Below are 10,331 nucleotides of genomic sequence, written 5' to 3'. Positions count from 1 at the left end.
AGAGTCGAGGAAAACGTTTCACCGTCAAAGTGATTCACTCCAACCGCTCCCGCCCTCCTTTTAATTTCAGGTCTGTAAAAAAAAACAAAAAAACAAAAAAAAAAAACATCCCAAATAGTCGAGTCCCCATCACCTCGGTCCATCCGGTAGCCGTTCCGGAGCTTCGCGTCTTCATCGGCGTGGAGACGCGATCTTCAAATTCAGATTTTTTTTTTTTTTTTTTTTCTGATCCAACTTGAGGTTAAACCGACGGTTTAAAAGTTGAGTTTTAAAACTCCCCATCTGCAGCCTTATGTTTTGCGACAGTAAATCCACCTCGATGCGTCCGGAGGCCACAAATAAACTAAAACGTTTCTAGAACTATCCAAACTCCCGCCTGCTGATGATCGTGACGCCGGTGAGAGGAAGCTCCGGGACGGCGACGAAAAACCGACCCGGAATGGAAACGAGCCAAATCTGGTACGAAGCAGTTTTTTTTTTTCTTCCCTTCTTTTAGATTTGTGCATTTTGTACATGGTCCCTGCTGTAAATAAAATCCATCACTAAACTCTTAAAAAAAAAAAAAAAAGCAGGCTGTGGGAAAGCTGTGCGGATGAAGCTCCCGACCGGTCTACGTTACCAACAGTCTTGATTACCGAGGGGGCTGGAAAACTGTCCCGCGACTCCCGCCGGGAGAAATCCTCTTAAATTTTGAAGATTTAAACCCACAACATCAGGAGACCTTCTGGGTTTGCCTTTTACGGAGAGCCGGGGTTAGCCATTTTGTGCCGTGTTCTTATTTAGGTTTAATTAACGAGCAAGAGCGACATCGAGCTTCTCAACCAGCAGTTGGCAAAAAAAAAAAATATATATATATAAAACATTATCAAAAACAATAGCACAGTAGACACTTATCTGGTTGGAATAAATTTATTTGATCTGTCTGTAAACAAGGTGATAAATCAATTTATGGCATTTCTTGGTTTTATGCATATGAAATCAGATGCATTAAAGAGACTGTATCCCAGATGTAAGAAAAAATAAAAGTGGTGAGGAAAAGAAATGAACAAATCAGCAAACGGGACTTTGAAACAGATTTTTTCTTTTTTTTGTCGTTTTTTTTTAAAGTTTTTTTTTTTTTTTTTTTTTATATATGGAGTACACATATCCCACAAAGCCTAAACAGTGGAGCAGAAGCAAAAAAAAAAAAAAAAAAAAAAAAAAACAACAAGAGAAAGAGAAAAGTGCCAATGAAATGACTTCTTAGTGGACAGTGGGTAAAATCAGTTTTACAACAGCAACAGATCTCTCTACGTTATGGCACAGGAATACACAGGTTCTGCAGTCAAGTTTCGACAAGAAAACCATGAGCGTCTTCATTCCAACTAATCCCATCTCCCATTGAGTGTCATTTCTACTTTTAAATGTTTGGTTCGTTTCGGTTGGACGTTACAGTAAGCAGTACTGAGCGTGGACAGACCGTGTGATACCCCAGAGCTCGGCTGACCTAAAGAGTAAAAGGCAAATTTATTCCACAGTTTTGTAGTTGTCAACACAGCATGGGGTTGTACAAATGCAGTCGTTTGTTCTTCTAAATAGTAAAGAAGGGAAAAACAACAAACCAAAAAAAAAAAAAAAAAAAAAAAAACCCGACGAGCATTTTTGTTTCCCCCCCCCCCCTCTTCCTTCAGATACTCCCCACCCTTACCTCTCCTGTAGCTTTATATTTGTAACCATAGTATGACTGACTTGTTAGTGTTTCCTTCATCAGAAAAAGAAGTTAGCGGTCATTGTTCACATGACTTGGAGCGATTGTATAAACACTCGAGCTTCGACTTCACTTGGTCCTATAAAAAAAAAAACAAAAAAAAAAACAACCTTCAAACTGGAACACACTCCAGGTGGGTATATGCTGGGATAGCTACTGTCCAAAAAAAAAATGGCAGCCTTTCAAAAAAAAAAAAAAAAATATATATATTACAGGAGCTGGCAAACAAAACAGTATTAAGTGCCTGAGCCATTGTTACTGTGGAATGTCCAGGGGTTGTTGTCGTGTAGTCGGGGAGGTTGTGATGCCGGGAGGAGAGGCTACCAGAACCTGGACGACGGCAACGCTTGGGAAGCCAGGTCATGATAGCGGAGCCGATCCGATCCGCGCACGCCCCCCTCCCCCCCCCCCCCCCCCCACCTCCTTTTACAAAGTGTATTCGGGACAGAGCGGTGAATCTGGAGGGGTGAGTAGGGGTGATGAAGGGTCTCCTGTGAGGTTTGTAGTGTCGCCTAATTAAGCAAACGGGATGGGGAAACGGGGAGGAACTGAACAATTTGGCAAGTGTGTGTGTGTGTGAGAGAGAGAGAGAGAGAGGGGGGTGGGGTGGGGGTGTAGTGGTGACAGTGGGAGGGAAACGACCGGCAGGCCGAGAAACGCACACGGTCCCCCCCCCTCCGGGACACGGAGGAAATAATAATAAAAAAATAAAAAAAATAAAAATTTAAAAAAGAGGGAAGACGTGACGAGCTCCGTTACAGCTGAAGGGCTCTACAGCGTCGGCTGCTCGGGGTGGGGGGGGGGGTGGGGGGTGGGGGGTGGTGGGGGGGTGTCACGGTCAGGTTTGGGAGGGATTAAGTGACGGGCACCGTGACGAACAAAAGAAATAGAATATCGACTTCAAATTGACGCTGCAGCTTTCATTGTCCGAGTGTTCTGCCAGAATCGTTTTTTTGGGGGATTTCTTTTTTCTTTTTTTCTTTTGCTGGTCTTCGTTAAGTACAGATTTGTCGTGACATCCTGTTAGCAACATGCTCATCTTTGCTATGGATCAACTTCGAGTGCTTAAAAAAGGGGGAAGGGGATGGGGGGGGGGGTTTAAGAGTACATAGCGCGAGTGCGTCGAGGGACGACGGGTTAGGGGAGTATGACAACGAAAAGAGGGATAACAAATGGAGGGGGGGGGAGAGAAGGCAGAGAAAGAAAGAAAGAAAGAAAGAAAGAAAGAAAGAAAGAAAGAAAAAAAAATTTGAACTACCAACTAGGACTTGTAGTGTGAAAAGCAACAGGGGTGGTAAGGGTGAGCTGCTAGATAGCTGGGTACAGGCTGCTTTAGTATCCCGGCCTTCCTCAGGTACTCGGCCAACTGAAATGCTTTCTTGTTGAGCTGCCCTCCATGGATACCCTTCCTTCCCCATGACTAAAACCAATGCTGGAGTACACAAAAGGAAAAAACAAACAAAAAAAACAATAAATGAACAGGCATGATGACAGCAGGGCTGGAAAAGAAACACACTTATTGCCACCTCTGCTAAATACAGGGGGGGGGGGGGGGGGCTACATTGTTGGGAGCAGAGTCTGAACCCTGCGCCGCGTTAGATACGCTCCTGGGATCCTGTTTAAATGGGGCTGTTTGGAGGGGAGGGGGGGGGAAGGGGGAACATGGGCTTGACAGTAACATTTTTTTTTTATTTTTTTTTTGTATGTTTTTTTTTTTCTTCCGAGTTTTATGTTTTTTTTTTTTTTTTTTGGTTTCGTTTTCCTTTTCGTTTTTTTTTTTTTTTGGGGGGGGGGTGGGTGTGGGGGGGTCGGGGGTTCTCCCCCCTCCTCCTCCCCCCCCCCCCCCCACCTCAACTACACCACATAAGCTACGTCAAAACTAAAACTAAAACCCTGAATCCCTCAAGTATTTTGCCATCGAGTATGCCTTCTTATTCAATCCGCCTCCATGGACCCCTTCTTTGCCCATTACCAAGACCAAGACTGAAAGAAAAAGAGACAGAGAGAGAAGGGACATTTAGAGAAGGTGCGGCGATCACACACAAAAAGGTGAGACGAGACGAGACGGAGCACACGGAGCCGAAAGCGGCGGCAGCAGCAGCAGCAGCAGCAGGACGAGACGGGACGGGACGGGACGGCTACGCCAGGAGGACAACGGCACGGAGAGCGGAGCGGTGCCCGAGGGTTTAAACATTCACTTCCTTATCAGTGCTGCGGCTGGCGGTGAAACGAGACATGGCACGTTACAATTAGGAAGACAGAAAGAGCAGAGTGCAACAGGAGAACGGATGTAAAGGATACATGCAAAGCTGCTCCGTCAAGTCTGCTCAACCACTCGCGGCGACCGAAAAAAACAAAACAAACAAACAAAAAACGAAGGAGCGCTTCGGAGACGAGCTGCTCCAAGCTGAGCTAAAGCAACAACAACAATTTTTTTAAAAAAAAAAAAGGCGCAGCTCATCCACATACAGGTCTTTAAAGACGCCGTGTTTAAACAGCTAAAAAAAAATATATATATAATAATGCAACCCCCCCCGTTACTCTAAAAACTTGCCATGAAGCGTTTAAATTTGGACGGAAGGCCGTCAGGACAAGCTGTATGAACGTTTTATTCCTTTATCAAATGAGACACTTTGCGCCAGAAAATAGATTTAATGTCTTTAAGGAGAAGAAAAAAAAAAAAAAAAAATAGTTTTTTTTTTTTTTTTGTGTGGATCAAAACCAGACTACTGATCTTGATCTTCGTGACACTTTTCTGAAAGCACCGGCGGCGACCAGAAACGTTACCCGCCTCACAAATGTGCTTTTGGCCCGAAATACCACGTCGATATGCTTTAGTCGCAATTTACGCCTCAAATGGGAGGTCGGTTCGGTTCGGTCTGGGTGACTGCCGGTTGTGGAGCGGACTAGACGTGCGTGCGTGGCCCCGGAGTTCATTTGTATTCCCGCTGCACGCTCAGCCGAGGAGCCGGGCCTTCGTTTTAATCCGTCGACGTGCACCGTTGCCGGCGGCGGGAAAAAAAAAAAAAAAATAAGAAAATGAAGCTTCTGACTGACAACCAGCACCGACGCAGCGCACGTGCAAGCAGCATGCTCGGGAGTACCTCTCCTCAATACACGTAAAACCCTGAATACGTTGGTCACCGGGACAGAGTGGAAGCGTGTGAGTCGCAGTTTGAAGGCGGGGGAGGGGGGTGGAGGAGGGGGGGGGGGGTGTGTGTGTGTGTGTTAACCGGGAAGGAGAAGAGATGCATGCAAGTTCAGGAAGTTTAGAAGAGCCCGGCCCGAGAGTCGGGAGCCCCCGGTTGTGTTGAGACAGGAACCGGTTCGCCCAGATACGTTCTCACCTGTGCGCTTTAGTAGCTCGCTGGGCGGAGCGGGGGGGGGGGGGGGGGGGGGGGGGGGGGAGGAGGACGGGGCATCGGGGCCCATACAGGCAACATTAAACTGGCACAACTCTCAGGCCCGTCCCACCGAGGGACAGAACGTCAATTTCTAATATGGTATCTGATCTGATGCCAAAGGAGATCGTCGAGATGGGTGTGCGGGGCTGGCAACCATTTTGCAGTCATATCATTGTCAGGCTTCTGGCCTTTTGGAAACACTATTTTGAACATTTATAGGCTGCCGGGACTTCAATTTTTTTTGGGAAGACTTCAGCACTCGCGCATTAAATTTTAAGTACGTGGAATACATATTACTTTAAATTTCAACACATCGTCTACACACGCACACTTTGTTTAAAAAGATGCTTTTCGGCAAGTGATCCAAGGGGGGCTGTGGCCTTTAAAACATTTCAACCATGCACAAAATCCAGTGCCAGCTTTGTTGGTGGGAGTTTAAGAGCCTGCAGCAAATGAAAGCCAACAGATACATCTTCAATTTAACTGACCAACAGTGATGCTGAAGTTTAAGACTGAGCTGCACCCTAATATAGATCGAACTTTCATCTACTGTGATTACGCAATACCATCTACACAGAGGATAATCCAATACATGCGTGAATTTTAAAATCGTGAATCTTGTAATAAGCGGCAGTCGTGTGAAAATCTGAATAATTAGGAAAAGGGACATGTTAAAAATGAAAGATCAGAATTAACCGACGGTAAACTAAAGCCAAAAATCTCCCGGTACAACAGATTCATTGTGCTAAAAGGGAGGGAGCCGACGCGACTCGTACCTTTTACGCTAGAATTTGTTCATCAGCAGATGTTAAGTCTTCCTTGCATACAAAATATAAATATCACAGAAATTAAAACGGCAACTATGACTGACCCGTGCCAAAAGTTAAGGTAAAATCCCGTCTACCCTGGTCTCATAAACCTCTCGGTACGAGATGGCGCCAAAACAACTTGAATGTTTATTTCTGCCCTTATACCCGATATAAACTTGCTCACTATCATAATCGGCCGACACTGACATTTTATACCCGTCTGTCATTATATATATATATATATATATATATATATATATATATATATTGAGGAAAGGTGCATTCAACATCCATCTCGCATGCACTCACAACACAAAAGTCACTAAAATAGCTCAACTAGAGGTACTATATACATTATATATATATATACACACACATATATATATATATATATATATATATATCTCAAAGCAGGCTACTGTGTCGCCACTAAAATATACACGCTGCCGAGAACAACCACAGTGAATGTTATGCTCACCTTTGCCTGCTTTGCCTACAGAAATGTTGTATGTTGGCTCTCCTCCTTGACTCTTTGTCCGGATGTCCATTGTCCAGTCGCTTTCAAGCAGGAGGCTGTCTCTGATTACGGAGCACTTCTTCTTGCCTAAGGTCAGTCCGCTGGTGAAGAACGCCTCCCGGTCCGCTCCTATCAACACGTTGATTTCATCGAGCTGGGAGAAAAAGCACAAAAGCGACAAGTCAGTGACGTCTACTCATCTGTGTGGAGTATCAAAACATTCAGGTAGAGAGACTTCAAAAAACAAAAAGTTGCCAGCAGCCCACCAGTGTGGCTTCAAGATACATTACATGGTTATGCAGCGCAAAAGTTTTTAAGACGTCGTTTTTTTTTTTTTTCTCCCTATTTTTTTAACGCTCAAGACTTTTTAAATTGAGGACATGAGCCATGTGGGTTTAACTGTGGATGGCTTCAGGGTGCAGATTTTCTTAGTTTACAGATTTATTTATTTTTTTACTCATGACTGCAGTCTCTCTCTCCCTTTAAAAAAAAAAAAAAAAAAAATCTCATTTCATAGTGTTTTAGGATTTTCCTTGATCTATACACCTCGGCAGAATTTCTATCTCAGAGTAAAAACCAATGTGGCACCAGTTTACGACACTTAGTCGTACAGCAGCTAGAGGAGACGTTCAAAATGTAGGCAGCCGTATAACCAACTCTGAGCTCCAATTAAAAACCTTAAGACAAAATGCCTTCGCCCGAACCAATTTGGTTTGACAGAACCAAAGCATACGAAAGACCTCCGAGCTTCATTTCTTTAATAAACGAAATCTACCTCGGAAGACGACCTCAACAGGATCGGCAGGTGGCCGGGTGCCAAGTACGCCGACTGTTAAGAAATATGGCTGCAAGAGCTCTGACAATACTACAAATGTGCTTTTCTCATTTGCTTAGTTTAAGTTGTCCCTTCAAGTTAAGACGTACAATTTGAAACCTTAGAAATTAGTAAGTCTTGCAAAGCCAAATCATAAAGACTGGGAATCTGACCCAACATGGCAAACGTTAAATAATCGGTTGCTTTTGTTGTTTTTTTTTGTTGTTGTTGGTTTTTTTTAAACGTTCAGCTCATTACAGACGGCTGTGCTCGGGTACAGATAAAGACTACGGAGGCCTGGACAGATCAAAGTGCACACCGGACTCGTTTTAAGACGCAGCTGCCTCCATTATACCTCCCGTGGCAAGTCCTGAAATCTCAGAGGCCAACAACGCGGTGTTGAGAAACCTCATCCAATGTGTGAATACTGCTGATTAGTTCACCTCTATTGCTGCAGTGTCCTCTTGAGCACGTACACAAAAAAAAAAAAAAAAAAAAAATATATATATATATATATTTTTTTTTTTAAATGCACACTTTTAACGCCATCAATAAACAACGGTGTTTATCGAAACCGGTTTACTTGGACCCAATCTGCAGAACAAAAGGCGGCGCCCTCAACTCCAGAACTGCACAGTCATGGCAGGCAGGCACACACACACACACACACACACACACACACACACACACACACACACCCTTCAGGACGAAAAACGAGACACTCAAAAGGATTTCTGCTGGCTCGGATAACGTTAGCACGGCGGCTAGCAGCATGCCCAGGCCCCGGTCAGCTAATTAATTACACCGAGAGTCCTTTTTATTATTATTATTAATTTTTTTCTTCCCCTCCTCTTCCTCCATTTTTTTTTATTTTTAATCTCCACACACACACATACGTGAAAAGTCGCCCTTCAGTTTCACGTCTCTCGTGTCAACTTGAATGTCGTTCACCAAATCTAAAACAAACAAAACAAACAAAAAAACAACCACCGGGTTTAAACCAAAAACCGGACCGGCTGCCGGTGAGCAGACTTCTTCCATGAAAAACAACGCTTAAAAAAAAAATAAATGTCCATTTATTATTACACGGTCCGTCTTCAAAGAGAAAAGGACAACGTTACCCAGCCTCAGCCCCGTGGACACTCCCAAAGTAACCCTCAGCTCACCGCGTCTCTCCCCGGTGCTTATTATCACGTCCTTAACGCTCATCAAACCCAACTTTGACTTATTTCCCCCCTCATTCACATTATGACTCACGCCGGGCCCCACTTTCACGCAAATATTTAAAATATTACCCAATAATTAATTTAACACAAAATGGAGGCTCGCGGAAAACGCCATAGGCGACTATTTAGTAAGTTAGATGTACATAAGCGCAGCAATCGATTAAGAGCCACGAAGCTTTTCTTTTATATCTTTTCTTTTCTTTGTTTTTACGCGTACAATGTGCAACGCGGGGCCCCTCCGCCGCCACACGCGTTCACCGACGCCTTCATTCAGCTTCCATGAACGAAAATGAATAAGAAACTGGGAGTGTGTCCGCCATCTTGGGGCGGCAGCGGCAGCGTGATTCACAGAAGCGGAGTAAAGGAGGGAGGAGGAGGAGGAGGAGGGGGGGGGGAAGGACGATGGAGACCAGCGGGAGCAGCGCGTACAAGCAGCGCTAACTCTGCGCTTTTAGCGTGAAGCTCGCAATGAATTTCCAATGGAGGGGGGGAGGAGGAAGGGGAAGGGGGGGGGGGGGGATGACCGGCCCGATCCGAGCTAACCGCTAATCAACGTTAACATTCCTTCGGTCTAGACGCGCTTTGTTGATATATATAAAAAAAAAAAAAAAATGAACCACCGCCGCGTTTAGAGTAAAGTCTGGAAGTCCGTCGCGCCTTATCCGACTTTTCTCATCTCAACTGTCCGGTTATCGCTGACAAAACGCGGCTCGATGCGCCCCCGCTAGCTGGCTTGCTAAGTTAGCCCCCCCCCCCCCCACTCCTCCTCCTCCTCCCTCCTCTCCTCCTTTAGCTCGAGTTCGCGGCACCGCTCGGCTCTTAGCTCGGGTGAACTCCCGACTGTCGTGTCGGTCGTTTCTTAAAAAAAAAAAAAATAATAATAATAATTTTTTTTTTTTTTTTTTTTTAAAGACAATCAATTGAAAGCAGTTTGCCGAGTGGGATCGATTTAAAAAAAATAAATAAATAAATAAAAAAATAAAAAAAGAAGAAAAGCGATAAATGCTTTGACGACGGGCTGAAAAGCAACAATGCACTCCGAGCCGGTCCATCTTGCGGTGCGCTGACCGGATACCATGTGTACCACACCGCTCGCTTATCCCCATTCAACAAGGCCCGACTCGTATGGAGGCAAGCGCGGGCATGCAAAAAAAAAAAAAAAGAAAAAAAAAAAAACCGCAACCGCAGACGAAGGCAATGTGGAGATTACTAACCGTTATATTGCCAAAGGTACCGTTGGTATACGATGCCCAGACGTATTTGGCGTCCGTGTACCCAACAATGGCCGAGTCCTGGCAGCTGCCATCAGCCATCAGGTTGTCCACGTAGCTTTGCCAGGACATGTTTGTGTAATTAGTTTCTAAACTGGAAAAAAAAGCACGCTGGGTCGAGTTGGGTCAGAATCGTCTTTTCAAAACGACGAAGAAGCTGCGAGGAAGCTGTATTTATCGGTGGTTTAACGGGCCTCCAGCAAGCAAAACCCCCCCGGCTCCGTCACGTCCCGGCTTTCTTCTGGTCTCGGCAACGAAGAGAAGCCGCTGCGATCGGACAGGCGCTTGGGTGTAGTCTTCACTAAATCACTCCGCCTGGGTCGTTGTTCGTCTCGCCGCTACATTGCATAATATACTCCGCGGCGGAGGAATATCAAGGTTGATCACAACGGCAATAACCAAGACGGACTATTTTGTTTTCCCCAGACCGCCTAGGATGGTGTCTAGTCTTGATATTTTCTGCGAATTTTGTGGGTCTTAAAGCAGCCAAAAAGTGCATTTGCATAGCTTTGAATTTGTAGAGTTATTGTTTCATGTTCATGC

The 10,331-nt window shown here is 44.9% G+C and overlaps 1 protein-coding gene across 1 annotated transcript; it reads right to left on the bottom strand.

Annotated features, from left to right (window-relative positions):
- Positions 1-3,572: 3,572 nt before the first annotated feature.
- LOC138200611 (profilin-2-like) lies at positions 3,573-10,095 on the bottom strand. Its single transcript, XM_069153443.1, has 3 exons — positions 9,732-10,095; positions 6,439-6,631; positions 3,573-3,730 (listed from the first exon to the last, which is right to left on the bottom strand). The coding sequence occupies exons 1-3, from the start codon at positions 9,858-9,860 to the stop codon at positions 3,633-3,635; spliced, it is 420 nt and encodes a 139-aa protein (XP_069009544.1). The 5' UTR covers positions 9,861-10,095; the 3' UTR covers positions 3,573-3,632.
- Between the last annotated feature and the right edge of the window lie 236 nt (positions 10,096-10,331).

Source organism: Embiotoca jacksoni, unplaced genomic scaffold (genome assembly GCF_022577435.1).
Source record: "Embiotoca jacksoni isolate LCO1_2020_lvr unplaced genomic scaffold, fEmbJac1.0.p SCAF_19, whole genome shotgun sequence".
NCBI classification, from domain to species: Eukaryota; Metazoa; Chordata; class Actinopteri; family Embiotocidae; genus Embiotoca; species Embiotoca jacksoni.
This window is presented reverse-complemented; position numbering and strand designations above follow the sequence as displayed.

What these genes read in the sequence shown, in the direction of transcription:
- LOC138200611 (XM_069153443.1), bottom strand. Translation starts at nt 9,860, where the DNA reads ATGTCCTGGCAAAGCTACGTGGACAACCTGATGGCTGATGGCAGCTGC. An exon ending in GTACCTTTGGCAATATAACG is followed by an intron (nt 6,632 to 9,731) that starts GTTAGTAATCTC and finishes TTTTTCTCCCAG; the next exon opens with CTCGATGAAATCAACGTGTT. An exon ending in TGTAGGCAAAGCAGGCAAAG is followed by an intron (nt 3,731 to 6,438) that starts GTGAGCATAACA and finishes TTTTTCTTTCAG; the next exon opens with TCTTGGTCTTGGTAATGGGC.